General features: G+C 41.4%; 1 protein-coding gene and 1 long non-coding RNA gene across 2 annotated transcripts; one reads left to right on the top strand and one right to left on the bottom strand.

Annotated features, from left to right (window-relative positions):
- Window positions 1-2,014: 2,014 nt before the first annotated feature.
- On the bottom strand, window positions 2,015-2,782 carry LOC139475499 (variant surface antigen E-like). The gene has a single exon (XM_071258696.1). It carries the CDS (start codon window positions 2,780-2,782, stop codon window positions 2,015-2,017), a length of 768 nt encoding a protein of 255 aa, XP_071114797.1.
- A 3,062-nt stretch (window positions 2,783-5,844) lies between these two features.
- Window positions 5,845-16,695, top strand: LOC139473667 (uncharacterized). The gene is made up of 3 exons (XR_011653961.1): window positions 5,845-5,966; window positions 8,202-8,501; window positions 16,639-16,695. It is a non-coding gene; the product is annotated as an uncharacterized lncRNA (long non-coding RNA).
- Window positions 16,696-17,359: the final 664 nt, after the last annotated feature.

Below are 17,359 nucleotides of genomic sequence, written 5' to 3'. Positions count from 1 at the left end.
AAAAATGTTTTGGGGAAATATATCTCCTTTCGCTAAAATTAAACGGTTTATATTTTGTAAGAATAAACTTTTACGCATCGAGCGATTATCTCCTTAAGCTATAGACGTAGTATAGAGCTTTATCACATACTGACCTTGCAATGCTGTACATCCTATATTATTCAAGCTGTATCACTGAGAGTGAGTGATTATCTCCCTTACCCGAATAGCTATCTTGCGCACGACCTTTGTAATGTATCGTATGATAGTCAGGGAGCCCGCGAGAAAGGTTCCAACGAGGAATTCAGGTCAAGCATGTAACGCGCATTCAATATTTCTCCCTTCACACTGCTATTGCAACTTAATATCAACACGATTAAATATCGTATCACGCTTCTATAAAATTAGACCTATGTCCAATAAACAACGGGTAAAACAACGGGTTTAATAGGAGAGGTTTGTAATTAGTTGTCTTCATAATCACTCGTATGGTGCTTGCTGTGAGTTGAACAAAGTATTGTTTCAGGTAGTTCACTGTATGTAATGTATGATTCATACCGCTTCATGTGGCGGTTTACGGTTCTGCATGGTTTATTGCTTTGACAGTTTTATTTAACTTGTCTTGCTTGACAACGGTATAAGGATCTATACCGAAACGTCGCCTTAACAGTATGAAAGAAGTTGTTATCCATAAATTGTGTCCACTTCGTCATCGGTCAATTTCTAGCTAATGCCTATCAAACAATTTAGTGCAAAATCATCGTTGTCCATCATCCACATTTAAACATTTACTAATTATGCTTCAGGAACCATTTATAAGCTTTATACGGTCTAGGGGGCACGGGTGGCCCAGTCTTCTAAAACGCCGCGATTCACTGTGCAGAGTTGCGTCCCTTGGGCACGCCAGAGACCTATGCTTGTGGGTTCGAATCCCGGTTCGCCACGATTATGTTTCTAGGTTTGTCAGCACCATGCCCGTGCTCGTGGGTTTCACCGAACTGGTAAACGAGAAGACCTGCATCACTTCGGGCTTTCCTCCCACATTAAGCTGACACGCCGCGATATAACTGGAATACTGTTAAAAGCGGCGTTAAACCTAACTCACACACTCACTATAAGGTCTAGTTTAGAATTGTATCATGTTGTGCCACTTTCACATGAAACCTGTTTGTCTCGTCGATGATGAAATGATCTTTCTACTGGCCGGAAACCCATCAGCAATTTTATCAGGCAGTTAATGCAGACAAGGTGGAATACCCATTTAGGTGCAAACAAACTTCACCAGATAAAACCAACTATAGACTATACTTTCTTGGGTTGCCAGTCAAGGATGATGAAGTTATTCCGCAACGATGTGGCATTGTCCACAGTCGTTATACTCACGAGTATTTATTGAAAGGCGAAGATCCTCCAGTTTTAACTTAGTTAGATGCAATTGATAACTTATATTATTCTGGTTGTGGCATTTAATGTGCTTGAAGTTCAGTAAAATTATTGTCCCCTGACAGTGACACATAAATCCGCATAATATTTAATACATTGCAGAGAACTAGAATTTTGATAGATTTCATATTTTGAATGTGTCTTAATTTATGTATTGCCTACACCTACCAGTGACTAGAGTTATGACTTAAACCCTGTTGGGGATTCATGCAGGGAGCTAAAGTACCGTAAGTCCCCACGGTCCCCAATAAGGTGGTCTGGCTTTAGTTACTGGTGGTATATAGCTCGTATTTTAAAAATATGAAATGTTAAGTTGACGTATATATGTTGGTTAGAAGTTTTAGTGTTGAATTTGTTAGTTTTTAGATTTCAATCTGTGACAACAGGCTAATGTTTTACTGTCCTTTGTGACAGATATTTATCTTTCAATTTGTTCTCGTCACTATATGGCTGAGATACTGCCGGTGTGACGTAAAACTTTAACTCACTCACTCACTCACTCGGAGGTTCGATGAGGTTGGAGGTTTGGAGGTTGGAGGTTCGGAGGTTCGAGGCTTGGAGGTTCGAGGTTCGGAGGATCCAGGTTCGGAGTTCAAGGTTCGTTGTTCGGAGGTTCGGAGGTTCGGAGGTTTGGAGGTTTGGAGGTTCGAGGTTTGGAGGTTCGAGGTTCAAGGTTCGAGGTTCGGAGGCCCGATATTCGTAGGTTCGAAGGTTCGGAGGTTCGAGGTCCGGAGGTTCGAGGTTCGGAGGTTCGAGGTTTCGAGGTTCGGAGGCCCGATGTTCGTAGGTTCGATGTTCGGATGTTCGGATGTTCGAGATTTGGAGGTTCGAGGTTTGGAGGTTCGGATGTTCGGAGGTTCGAGGTTCGGAGGTTTGAGGTTTGGAGGTACGAGGTTTGGAGGTTCGAGGTTCGGAGGTTCAAGGTTCGAGGTTCAGAGGCCCGATGTTCGTAGGTTCGAGGTTCGGAGGTTCGGAGGTTCGGAGGTTCGAGGTTTGGAGGTTCGAGGTTCGGAGGTTCGGAGGTTCGGGGTTCGGAGGTTCGACGTTCGGAGGCCCGATGTTCGTAGGCTCGAGGTTCGGAGGCTCGGAGGTTCGAGGGTCCAAATTTGGAGGTTCGGTGTTCGGAGGTTCGAGGTTCGGAAGTACGAGGAACCTTCGATGGTGGGATGTTCGGTGAATCATCTCGTTGTCGAGTGTGAGAAGTCCGTTGGTCCCAGTCTGAATGCCGATCCCCCGATGATTGCACTGAATAAAATGCACTGAATGTCGCTGCTAGTCGATTCCCCGGACGAATGTTTATCGTCTTGTGAATCCTCTCGGGAATGGGAGGTTCGTGAGCCTTGATCCGATGAGTCGTCATACGACTCCTGGTCTTGGGAGGATCGATCCTTCGAAGATCGTCGTATGGGAGATTTCGAACGACGGACCGAACTTATAGGGTTGACCGAGGTACCAGTACTATAGCTATGTGTACCCTCCGGAGGTAAAACAGGAGCGAACTCCATGTTATTAACCTCAGAGTGTTCATTTGTATTGATCGTTAGGTTTCTCCAAACTTGAGAAAGACCCACTTGAGGTTTTACTTGCGTAGAAAACACGGGACTTACTGTCGAAGACCCGGGGCCTTGATTTTCATCGTTATTTATAAACCTGTTCATTAGGATCGCTATTAAGTAAGAGTCCTGGGTATTTTATTAACATAACTTCCGTTGAGATTGTAAAATGTAATGATATGTGAAATCAAATGACAAATATTTTCCTTATATTCCCGAGGATCGAACTCGCAACCTTCATATCAGTAGCCCAGTGAGTGTACCACGAGGCTACAGAGGTATTGTTAAGCTTCACTGGTTTTTAGAATGTCCTTTTCAAGATCCGTACACCGGCAACAGATATTTTAGGAGCGTTTCCTAAAGTTCATGGAAAATATGTTGGAAACATAAACATGTTGATAAATGTTGATTTAAGTTTCTTTTTTTCGGTTTATAAGTCAGATAAAACACGTGTTTTATCCCTCACTTAGTCGTAGAACACGACGAGTCGAATGTACGAAACTCGGTCGGGTTCGATACGTTGGCTGACGTAAGCCGGTCATCCACACTCGTGTCTAACGAGAGGACTCGTCGAATGTCCGAGTCTCGGGATGTGGACGGTAGGTTCGGCTTTTGAAGGTGGATTCGTGGATACCTTAGACATGTCGTCTGTGAGAAAAGAGTCAGACACTCCCTCATCGTCTAACGAGATCATGGGACCAGTTTGATCCCTAGTATTCTTGCCCGCCGGTGAGGGTGATCGGGCCGATCTGGCTTTCTTGACCGGTGTTTTCTTGGCTTTCGTCTCAGAGAGACGATCTGACACCCGACGCCGACATTTATGCAGGAACAGTTTGAAGGATTCATCTGGTAGATCGGAGCACCGCTCTCAAAAACTGCACAATCCACGACAATCCGAACATTGGGCATGAGGGTCAGACGGAGAGAAAACACGTCGGCACAAAGTGCAGACAGGTCTCCGTGTGGACTGCTCCTCCATTATGAAGAATAACTATCCCAAATAGGGATATAAGTAAATTTGAAGGCAATTAGACGACAAAAATATGAAGATCGCTTGCAAGCGAAAAAGAAAACCCCCAAATGGATTCATGTAACAACACGTCACCACTGCGTGGCGATTTGAAACAGAATGAGTTGCCTGGGATAGACACGTGATCAGTGCAAGAAGGTCAACCAGCATGCATAGCTCGCATGACCCAGATCTGGGAGGTGACCGTGGCGATGTGAGGTATGACAGGGTTAATTAACTTTAGAAGCTGGAAACTTATATTTCTGATAGGTTTCCACTCAGAATCGAAAGAAGAAAGAGAAATGCATAGTGTGAGATAGGATAAGTTTAAGAATGAGTATCCTAGGGAGGCAACATCCTGAAACTGTACGGCAACACTGTCGCCACTCAAATCAGCAAATACTTCGGCACCCCCTCGGGAAGGGAAATGAACTGACGAAACACCAAAGTTGAAAGACGGCCATAATAAAATAATGAACACAAAAAGTGTTATTGAGAAAGTGAATGCCCTACACCTAACATATAAAACTAATGCCCTTGATAATACCACAGTTGAAATGCATCCACATTAATGCAAATAAGTTAGTCACGGAAAAAAGATCATGTAGACACAAACCATGTTTACGACAGGAGTAACTAATTTCCGGTATTTCCCCAGCGAGAGCGAGGATACCAGAATTAAGTCCCGAGTGTCGTTAGCATAGTATGACATGAACACAAATTTACTGGTCTATATATTACCGAAGAAGATGGCTACATACAGAGACGAATTTTAGTGTTTACCTATAAGGACAGCAAGTCACAACAGCAGCGAAGTGAGTGAGTGAGTTGGGTTTAATGCCGCTTTCAACAGTATTCCAGTTATATTGCGGCGTGTTATTTAATGTGGGAGGAAAGCCCGAAGTGATGCAGGTCTCAGACGTTTACCACTGAAACCCACGAGCACGGGTATGGTGCTAATTATCAAACCTAGAAACATAATCGTGGCGAACCGGGATTCGAACCCACAATCATAGGTCTCTGGCGTGCCCAAGGCACGCAACTCTGCACAGCGGATCGCGACGCCTTAGACGATTGGGCCACCCGTGCCCCCAAACAGCAGCGGAACCACAATTTGTCGAATGACGTCAACATTACCGTCAATCTTCAGCTTTGTCGTCGTTTCTAGTGTGACGTTATTCCGACCTCACGTCACAATATGATTCGAATGACGTCAACAATGACGCCCAGATGACGGAAACAATACGCTGTTATCTCGTGACGTGATATGACCTTGGGGCAGATATGATTTTTATGAACTCCGGTATGTTTGGCCTAGTAGGTAAGAAAAATATGTAACGTTCCCTGCATATTAACCATGACGTTAAACGCATTCATGAAATTCGGGGATGCCTTGTATTAGCAACAGAATATATATACATGTATGCCCAAACCTTTTTGTAGTAGTATTTGAAATGTTATCAACATGTGTGAACAATTTCGTGAAGATATATTTTGTACGCTTATTGGCGATGAAAACGAGAGCATACAAAACAATTATTTGCCTATTTCCTACTGAGATTGTCGTGATCAGAGATGATAGTATTGTGATAGGGTATGCCTAACACCCAATTGTACTTATTTCCGTGGTTTCGGGATATCAGTAGACTCCTATCACACACACATACATGTCCATACATGGTTATTGGTTGTATTGTGGGCGATGTCTCTTTTCGGATCATTTGGATTGTGTATAGGATGTATTTGTTCTTTAACGTATCGGTGATGGGTTAAATGTGTGGGTTAGTGTTCATTCTTTGTGTACAAAAACGAAAATACCTTAACACATCAACTACCACCTATTACAGTACTGGAGAAGAATTATGTGGAAGAGAATTCTTGCAGTGACATTTGTGTTGGGTTGAAGAGAAGTATCACGAGCGCCATGTTTGCTGACACTGTATTTTGGGTGACATACTTTGTTATATGTGTGTATTCAAACTGTGAGTATTTTTGTTGAACCCATGTCAACCATCTGTTTTTTTTATATTAACTAGTTTCGAATTAGGTCTAATATTTGAAATCAGGAATTAATTCCCTGACAGTTGTCTGTAATCAACTTATTTCCTGACATTTCCTGATCATACATTATTTTTTAAAATATTATACTTAAGAAAGAAGTTATAAGATCATTTTGATATCTTATTAACATAGGTCATCAAATAGCAAAAAGGCGACCCTGGCAGTGTTTAGTACATATCACACATTATAATGTTCTTCAGGTAGGAGGTAGAAGCATTGTAACGCGGTTAACATGATGCCACAGCGCGGAAATGAGAAGCTCTCTCAGTTCTACAACACACCATTTCAGTAGTTGTTTGTAGAAGCATATTTGTTACAGATGTTTCACTTATCTTTCATTGAATGTCCGCATCTGTCTAGTTACTATTATTATCTGTCTCCCTTTTTATGAGCCTCTGCTGGCACGCGACTATAAGCAGCTCATCACTGGAAATTTAAAGCTTTACATGTTCAACCTTATTTTGAACAGGAGAGTAATTACATGCTCAGAGTTTAACGATGAACCTTCGAAAATTGTTTACATTGCCTGTGTGTGACTTTCAGCGATGCGACGTGCAACATACAAAATAGGAATCCAACAGTTTAACGAAATGCAATGTCTGACTGGAGTAGACATTTTGTGTATCCAGGTACATACGTAAGGTGAGGTGAAATGGGGTTTATCGTCGCGTCCAAGATTATTGCACTTATAAAGCGACGTGCATGTACGTGTGTGTGTTTGTGTGGCTGCTTGTACTAGTCCGGACTGATGCCGATTGATAGTGCTAGCTCACTGAGATACCATGCCGCAGTTTAACATGAATACCCCACTCAGACACAGTATACTGACTCCGAGCCGATCAGTCTTTCTTTTAGCCCCTTAATGCCGAGCGCCAGACAGGGTAACAACAAGTACCATCTTTTAACGTCTTTTGGTATGACGCTGATGGGAATCGAACCCCGGACCTTCCGCTCTCCGGGCGGACGCTCTACCACTAGACCACGGAGGCGGTCTCGTTCTGTACTGAAACCAATTCCTCAGTACATGTATATGAATAACATGACCTACGGCTCTCCATGTCCGGAATGTCCATCCCTTCATCGCTTCAGGTCAAATGAATATAACTTCCAAGGGACAAATATTGGAAGCAACAACCACCCCTGTACCCACGTCAACACTACAGACGTCACGTTCACAAGGTACAACCAGTCAAAGTACTTCGGCCACGCCGACAACTGCAGCAACAACACATTCTACTAGTGATTTTTTTTTAAATTAGCTTTGATGGTGACATCTCAACGCAACTTTACATGCACATTCATGAGTATATACTGGTACATTTGATAGATTTGAAAATAACCCTTTAGCCGTGAAACATTCTACCACTAGACCTCGGAGGCGGTCCCAGGTACATACAGAAAGGACGAATTGTACTTCTGAGTATTGAGCTATGCATGTTAAAAGAGCGTTTGTGGTTTGTGTGAATTTCTTTTCGGCTGCACACGGTGAGTAAAAGGCTGATAGACGTTCAATTGGTTTGTTGACATCAGTATGGGCAACATAATTGTCTTTGTCTATTTCAATAGTTTAAAGGTGGCAACCCCGTTCCTTTGCTTCTGTATCCTAGACTAACCCCAAGAGATCGCGCCAATGGTTATCATTGTTCGTTTGATTTGAAAATGCTTGTTATGTAAGCAACAATGTCAGATTCACTTGATGTCACTGAATGTAACCGTAAACCAGCCTTTGTTTATTTGTAGTATTAAGACACTATAGTTATATCGAGGAAACACAAAGTGGTATCCCACAGTCAAAGTGTGTATTATAACTAATTTCAACATCATTGATACAATAGGCTATATGAATCTTAGACGTAGACATGCTACCGATGAATCACTTATGTAAAGTGCTACGAGATTCCTTTTCGTCATTGACTTATCAGCATATACATGTGTATATGCTCATAAACGAACAGTTACATGTGTTATATTAATACGTCATGACTCCATCAGTAATATCAGAATTAAGTTTATGTATGCCCCAAATACAATAATGCACAAGTCCCGTGTAGAAACTATTTAATTACAACTCTATTATTGCCAAATGTATGCTGTATCGACTGAATCATATTCAGCAAAGTATACTTGACAGTGAACGAGTTACATTATATTCAAAGGTGACGCCAGAACGGGGAACAAATGTATAGAGGGGTTGTCGAGAAGCTTTACAGTACAGCTAAACTGTTCTGCCGGTGAACGGATACATGTCGAGCAAGAGGCGTATGGGAATGGAGACGCCGCAACATGTCGTCTGAAATCAGCTGAGTCGTGCAGTAAGGCTCACACCAGCAGCCAGAATGGCCTGGTCGTCAACTGTAATGGGAAACAGTCATGCAGTGAAGCCATGACCGCAACACCCCAAACAAACTGTAACTTTACAGATGCTGCTGCTGAAGTAAATTATACCTGCATCAAAGGTGAGACGTAAATTTAACATCGATTGCTTTTAATGATGTCAGTCGCCGACATCCACATCCGACATCCACCCTTACACATCTGCAACAAAGGTGAGACGTAAATATAATATGTGATCAAACTAACACAATCAACATGGATTGCTTTTAATGATGTCGATTCAATAATTTATTCATTCATGCACATTTTACTCCATGTGGATTCCTGGAGTAAGGATGATGAAGTGTATTCTTCGCCCGAAGTATTCGAATATATTTTATATTACGGGGGCGCGGGTAATCCAGTCGTCAGAGGCGAAAACCGCATGTCATGAGAAGCCTATGATTCGGTGACACGCCCAGTATCTGCATGAGGAAGACACAATGTGATCTAAATTAAAAATTGTTCAAAGTGTTTCAACAATTGTTTAACAAAACTCACACACTTTCATATTATAATAATTCTTATTTTTGTCTCCGAGACACTCCAGGGAACGTCAGACTAGTATAGCATGTCATCTCGTTGAAATAATAAAATAATTGCAAGGACGAATGATGCGTCTTATTACGGACCCGCACTGTTGTCGAATGGATAGAGCATCTGCCCAGAGAGCGGAAACCAGTAGTTCGATCTTCTGCCCGCGTCCGTCCAAAAGACGTTAAAAGATGGTACTTAATGTGACTACACCTAGCGCTCGGCATTGGCATTGGCACTGGTGGGATCGGAGTCAGTATTTGTGTTTGAGTGGGGTATATATGTTAAACTGCCACGTTGTATCTCAGTGGGTTAGCACAGTAAAAACGGCATAAAACCGAGTCTATTACAAGCAGCCACACACACGTGCATGCACGTTCTTTATTAGTGCAATAAGCCTAAACGCAAGGTTTAAACCCAAATTTCACCTCTGTTCACATTATAAAAAAGCCGCATGTGGAGACAAAATGACCACATTCAAAGATAAATGTTACATATTCAGACATGTGTATTTATGTATTTAGATCGTTACAACATGTAACTGGCATACAGTAAATACACATGTGTTGAACAAAACGCAAAACACAAGTGTATATCTTCTGTTGAAAAATCACACTTGTGCGCGTTATCAAGGATTTGCTGTTTAGCGTATCATGCACCGTGTGATAACCTGTTTCCGCAACTGGTTTCATAAATGTATCTCTGGGTTGCTACAGGACGCCCGTAGAGGTACGAAGAACCGTTACTGTACCATGAGAGAGTGATGACAAAACAGAAACAAACTCGTCGCATTTGCCTATGTGCGAAATGATGAACCTGTCGAAAATTGGACTTTGTAAAAGTCGCATCAAATCGAAATTCAGGGATAATCCGTGTCCGAGTCTGTGTCTTCATATCAAGACGTCACCGATTAGTCTCAAGGCCACGACCGTACTTTGATATAATGATCACGTATTTACATACTATGATCATGCTTGATTATTATCATATGTTCATGATTAACTATGTCTATAAAAAAATGCATGTGATTAATTCACATAATTACAATTCTAGTATCTTCCATAGATACATGGACGTATGAGATAATTTTATGTTAACGGGTGTAATTTCCTGATGCTCAGATAGTTATGCAGTCTAGCATGATTCTGTATGGTTGGTATAATAATTGTTTTTCTTTAATAGCTGAGTTTTGTCTTGTGAAAGGACATAACAAAAAATAGTTTAATCTTGTTTGTTACAATATTTATTCATACATGTTAGGATGTCGATCAGGGTTTAGTACCGTGTTTCTGAATCTTGTCAGATGTTAACTGAACCACCTTCCGTTTGTGCTTCATGGCCTCACGCAACAACACTTGAGTACAAATGCTGTACTGTTTTCATCACATCTTTCACCACCAATGTCATCAAAAGAATATGGTTTGTAATCAACAACCAAATGATGCTTCCAACTACTACTTTAAGACCATGACAAGCTAAATATTTCGAGTTATTTTACTCAAACGGTAGTTGAACTGCTGCCTGGATCGTGACCATGGTGCAATCGACAGGTAGATAATCCTTACTCAGCCACCATCACTGCGATAATATTTACGGTGACACCCCGATGGTTAAATACCTAGAATGAAGTCCGATCGATTGAAGAACGCTATCGTGCATTTCTTCCCTTTCCGTCGAATCGGTGTAGCAACAATGCATGGTAACCTCTTGATATCTACTTATTTATTTTGTTAGGGGTGTAATACAATAGTTTTTTAGTTTGTGTGTTGTTTAACGCCACACTCAGCAGTATTCTAGATATATGACGGTGGTGTGTAAAATAATCGAGTCTGGACCAGACAATCCAGTGATTGACATCATGAACATCGATCCACTGGGATCGATGACATCAACCAAGCCACCAAGCCTGTAAGTCGCCTCTTACGACAAGCATACTCGCCTTTTACGGCAAGCATGGGTTGCTGAAGACCTGTGTACCCCGCATCTTCACGGGTCGTAATACAATAGTGAGTGGTTTGCAGATTAAGTGAGCCTGGGTTCTCTTCATATCTTTTGCAGGCATATTATCAAAGGAGAATAAGTGCGTAGAATATTTGTCATTTTAATTGTGGCTAAAACTTGCGTACAATCGCCAACAACCGAAGGGATGGTGTAAATCCTGCTGGGGAACCGTGTAGGTAGCAGAGGTATCGTAAGTCCCCACGGTCTCCAGTATGGTGGCCTAACTTTGGTAGCTGGCGATCTATAGCCCCTTTTTATAATGTATTGTCCAATAATAGGTTAATCTTTTACTTGTTCTCAACTCGTTTTACTTCTAAATTGTGATAGTCTAGTTATTATACTGTCCGTTGATGACAGGTTTTTATTTATCTAAATTTAGATATTATAAATATTATTAATGCTTTCGTCACGATATGGCTGAAATTTTAACTCACTCACTCACTATGACAATTTATTGTTTTCATTTTTTTTAGAAAATGCGTTAATGCAGTTTAAATGTGATGTTTATAAAGACAAAAAGTGTACCCATTTCAATTTAAGACACCAATCGTCTAACTCAATTGAAATCATGACCAGTAGCATCAGTGGGTAAAATGTCACTTCAATAGTGTTTGAGAAAATGTGTCCCCATTGAGAATTGGCCGGACGGGCGGACAAACTCACTCGCCCAATTCACTGGCGCGGGGTAGGAAGAATGCTATACACTATTCGGCGAAACAACCTTCTGAAAGTGTACAAGCTTAAAAACATAAAACCCCAGTCATACATAACTACCCATATCAGATCACCTCCCACCTCCTCATACAGGCACTGTTCTTACGGTTACAGGCCGCCTAAGCCACATATCGAAAATAAATGACCAAAATTGATGTGGCTCTCGTGGCAATGGTTACGGTTGCGTGATTGTGGAATGTGGCTCTCGTGGCTATGCTGTCAAAACATGCTTTGTGATTCTAACAGGTTGCCGTATTTAACAAAACAAGTCTTGTTTTCTCATTTTTTATTCAGATCATAACAGGGATAATATATTCAACATTTCATTGATGGATATCATGACAGGTCATATTACATTGTCACATTACAGGTCACGATTGTGTAATGAATTGTACTTCGTTCTCCGTGAAGGTTCTGACCACTGGTGAGAGGGTCTCATGACTGCAACCTCTGTGAGTGACTGCTCGCGCTGAAAGAGCTTCACTACATCGTAGATCGGCACTTCGGGTGGCACTTTCTAGGTGATTGTTGGTACGGTGGCCTTGGTTTTCGATGGCCTGTCCTTGAACCAAACTAGTTGTCACATAGTCCATGAAGGCAGTCACTTTAGGGCCAGCAGGAGAGTCAGCAATGGCATCAAGCCACACATCATCCACCTTGTCACGAGGTGGCGTGGAGCAACTCACCCTGAGTTGTGATCCTTGCAGTGCACTCCTTGACAATACAGGACCAGTATCTTCTTTCACCACGACTGCTCTTAAATCCATCAATGAACTTTATTTGAACTTGTGCATTTGCCATGGTTCTGACATGGAGTGTACTTACTTACTTACTTACTTACTTTGGAGATTTAACGTGCGCTTTCCGACTGATGCGTATTTCGCACACGGGCCCGGCCAGGCCATTTAATGTGTTTCCGAAAGGAGCGAGGGTGGTCTGTGCAACCCAAGAGGGGGCTTTAGGGGTTGCTTATATAGAATTTGGGAATTTTGAGATTTGGAATAGATGCCGATGGGGTTGGGGAGGAGAACTAAGGGAGCTGGTGGATGATTGTTTGTTTATGTGATTTTGATTTGGTAGGTTATTATGGTTTTAGATGCGTTTTATTAGTTCCGTTTTGATTAAGAATACGCCTAAGGCCTTGAAGTTTTCTAGTTTATTTTGTGGGTTTAGTATTGCTTCTACAGTGAGAGCCTTGTTTAGATTGAGGGTGGTTTGTAATGCGGTTCGATGTGTGAGGTAGTGTGTGCAGTGGATGAGTGCGTGTTCTGGGGTTTCTGGTTGTTTGCAGTGTGGGCAGTTACCTGTAGTGTGTTTTTTCAATTTTTTTAGGTGGTTATTTAGGTTAGTGTGTCCTGTTTGGAGTTTAGTGATTACTCTGTCGATTTTTTTGATGGATGGAGAATGTTTGGTTTGGTTAGTGGTTTGCTGAGCACTCTTTTGATTTGGCTATTTGAGTTTAGATATAGGTTATGCCATTTTTTTGTGATTTTTTGTTTGTTTACACTTTTAATTTCTGATTTTGAGATGGGTAAGTTTAAGCTTATTTCTGGGATTTTGAGGGATAGTTTAGCTGCTTTATCGGCGTTTTCATTACCGTATATTCCTACGTGGGCGGGTATCCACAAGAAGGTTATTTGTTTGCCTGCCTTAGTTCGGTCGTTGGAGCTTTTAAGTATTTGATTTATTAATTTAGGTCGGTTTTTGGTATTTTTGTTTTGTAGGGCTTGTAGTCCACTTAGGGAGTCAGTAAGTATTAGGATTTTTTTGTGGTTTTTGGATTCTTGATTGTGGAGGGCTGAGGCCATGCCCATTAGTTCTGCCGTGAATATTGATTGGTTATTTGGGAGTCGGAAGGATTGTGTGGTTTTAGTTGGTTGTGTGGTATGGACTCCGAAACCCGTGTGTTTAGAGGTCGGATCTGAGGATCCGTCCGTGTAAACGTGACACCAATTTGGCCAATTTTTGTGTATGTATGCTAGTGTGGTAGTTTTAGCTATGTTTGGGTCGGTTTGTTTATTTATTTGGTTAGCTAGTGTTGTGTCTATTTTGGGTATTTTAAGTTTAGGGGTGAAGATATTTGATTGTTTGCAGTTTTGTTTAAGATTTTTCATTTGGTGTTCATTTAGGTAGTTTGTTATTCTTTGGGATATTGGGGTAAGTAAGGGGTGTTTACGAGCTAGAGCTTGGTTTTTAGGGCTGATGTTTTGGTTTATTAAGTTTTGGATGAGAGGGTTTGATTGGGACGCGGCCCAGAAATTTAAGCTTAGCTGTTCCCTGCGTAGACTTAGTGGCATTTCTCCTGTTAAGGCCTGAAGTGAGGTGTAGGAGGTGCCATGTTGGGTGCGTGTAATGAGTTTGAGAGCCTGATATTGTATTGAGTCAAGTTTTTTAGATAGAGAGTTGTTTAGGGTGTTGTATATGGCGCAGCCGTAGTCTAGTTTTGATCTAATTAGGGATATGTAGAGAGAGAGGAGAGTATCTTTGGAGGCTCCCCAGTTAGAGCCAGTTAGGCATCTTAGGGTGTTTAGGTCTTTACTGCATTTAGTTGTTAGGTTTTGGATGTGAGCATCCCAGGTGAGATGTTCATCGAAAATAAGTCCTAAGAATTTGGTTTGTTTTTGAAATTTGATTGTTTGATTGTTTAGCTGGAGGACTGGGGAGGCGGGTTTCATGTTTTTATGTTTGAATACTATTCCTGTTGTTTTTTCTGAGTTAAGGGAGAAGCCCCATTTGTCAGTCCATTGTTGTATTTTATTAAGAGATTTTTGGAGTAGATTTTTGGCCATTTTCATGCTTTTAGTGCGGATCCAGATGGCTCCATCATCCGCGAATTTTGATGTGTTTACTTTAGGGGATAGACCCTCGAATAGATCGTTTATCATTATATTGAAGAGGGTTGGGCTGAGGATACTGCCCTGTGGAGTGCCACTTTCTAGGGGACATTGGTCCGATAGTGTTTGGTCTATACCCACGGTTATTTTACGATTGTTTAGGAAGTCCTGGATGTAGTTTATTATCTGACCTTTGAGTCCTATTTTTTTAAGTTTTTGTATTAGCCCATCGTGCCATACCATGTCGAAAGCTTTAGAGAAGTCTAAGAAGATGCCTGTGGTATATTGTTTATTTAGTTTTCCTGTCTTAATATCTTGTTCTAGTCGGGCGAGGTTATCTAGGGTTGAGCGGCCAGTGTTGAAACCGCTTTGATCTGGGTTTATGGTGTTATTTTGGGTTAAGTAATGTTGTAATCTATTTTTAGCCATTGATTCCATTACTTTACATAAGTTTGAAGTTAGGGATATTGGTCTATATGAGTTAGCTTGATTAGCTGGTTTATTAGGTTTAGGGATTGGTATGACTAGGGCCTGTTTCCAGGGAGTAGGAACCTGTCCGTTTAGGTAGATGAGATTGTATAGTTTGAGTAGTGCCTGGAGTAGTTTTAGGGGGAGTTTTTTAATTATTTGGTAAGAGGTTAGGTCTAATCCTGGAGCTGTGCCCTTTTTCCTGTTTTGGATTACGTAGAGGAGCTCCTCCATTGTGTAGGGTTGATTTATTTCTAGACATGGAGTGAACAGGACGTCACTTAAATATGTTATGAATAACAGGATTAACTCAATGTGAATTAAGAACGGCATTGATCTTTAAAGAACACCACGCTTAGTAATCTCTTCAAGTTAATTGAGGTGAGTTTACTCAATTTAAATGTGGGACACTCATTTAAAGGTATCGGCAATCTGATTAATTAATTACCGGCCAGAGTATGTGAAATGCACACAGCTGAAAATGTGGCGCATTCGGCAATAGTCATTTTTTAAATGTGGCTCAACCGGCTAGACAGCGTTCTTACACTGGTCACACTTGACACGCGTCTACTCATTCGGATCACACAAGCCGGCAAACCACACAACAGCCTTCGCAATATACACAACCCAAACAAATATATCACATCAGCACAAAAACCCAAACAAAGTATCCATATATACCGCAGAACCACCCCCAGCAATATATAAAGTCTTAAAATGGCAGAGACAACAAAACACAACAAAATTCTAACCCTTGTAGATTTACTTAGGACAATACAATCCATTAAACAGAGAAATTAGACAAATATCTACTATACCGCGAACACGACACTCAACAGAACACTAACCAATCCAAATAAGCAAATCATTGTAGTATAGGTACCCTCACAAATTGGGATCAAAGGATACGAACCCGCAGGTCAACTGGGGAGACTTTATTTTTCAAATTCTCCTTATCTTTTTTTATGGAACAACCCCGACTAAGAAATTAGCTATGCTAGAGGATCGGTATAAACTGAGAATTTGACATGTTTCCCCATGTTTGCTGTCACCTGCCCTACATGCTTATAAAGAATGGTATCGAGAGTTTGGGTTGACACCAACATAGAGAGCTCAGAGGGAGGACAAGTTCTCAAATACATTGACTACATCACAACTACTTGGATAAGAGGTCTCTGGGACAGATAGACATGGAAACACTTCGCCAATTACGGCCACAGGACCAACAACATCAAAGGGTGACATCATAAAATGAACGCTGACGTCAATCATTTGCCACGAATATGATAGTGCTGACATCCATAAACTATCTTCCTACACCTCTACTTGAGTAATAGTGAACAGTTTTGTGTTCAGATTGATACTCTCCTGGTACTAATTCGTAAAACATTTGAACCCTTATACATCCAGTGCCGATCGGTCGACAAAACATTTCGTATTCTTCATTATATGTTTGACCTATCGGCATGACCTCAACAAATACAGTGATTCACGAGTGTTGGTTCTTGAATTTGAGCTTCAAGCTCCCTTCATTTCATTCTTGATCAACCAGACGCTAATACAAAATCAAGCGTGCGTATGAGGAATTTGTTTGGTGTGACCCATATTAACATAAGTCGCTTAATTCAATCCCAAGTCGTTCTACGTGTTCATATGCATTCTGTTTCAGGCAGCATGGTTCTGTGTAGTACAGGTACTTTCAGAACAACAGCAAACGGGTCGGTGTACCTCCATTCCCCGTGCTTCCCTAACAGTGTCGATGTTAGCAGCAGCTGTGTTGTCAGGATCACAGGAACGGATATACAAGTAACATTGGTAGAAGAGCGGATGAAGGCAGGGTTACTTAATATCTCAGGTGACGGGAAACAACTCTGGACAAGCGTGGACGTGGACCAATACAACAGGGTATTGCCGGGAAAAGCTGCCGAAGTAGAAATAGTCTATGATAACCATGATCAGACTGGGTCAGATGTATGGATACGTGTTGCTGGTATGTATCAGTATATGAATTAAATTTATCTCTTGCCTTATCTCCTGATATGTTAACTATCAGTTCATCAATGAATATACAGTTAACAAAATCTGATGCCGATAGTGATTTTGACGATGATGACGTCAACCATTTTCCATGCTGAAAGCTTATCCCACACATATTCAAACCACTGTGTCAGTGCAACAGAATTAAATAACAACATGTCCGATACGCATTGTGGTGCCCTAGGAATTATATGTCTCTTTACGAAGGAATGAACAATCCTTTATAAGTTTCATAACCACATACATGTACACCTGTTTCTCAGCGTACGGCCATTAGCAATACAGCAGTCAAACTAAACGGCCGCTGTTGCTCTTCCTCCGCCATATTTCGACCAACGTCGACGCCATATCAC

The sequence above is a fragment of the Haliotis cracherodii genome, unplaced genomic scaffold, assembly GCF_022045235.1.
Source record: "Haliotis cracherodii isolate W230 unplaced genomic scaffold, xgHalCrac1.p SCAF_3, whole genome shotgun sequence".
Classification (NCBI taxonomy): Eukaryota; Metazoa; Mollusca; class Gastropoda; order Lepetellida; family Haliotidae; genus Haliotis; species Haliotis cracherodii.
The sequence above is the reverse complement of the archived record's forward strand: the minus strand, read 5'-3'. Positions and strand labels throughout refer to the sequence as shown.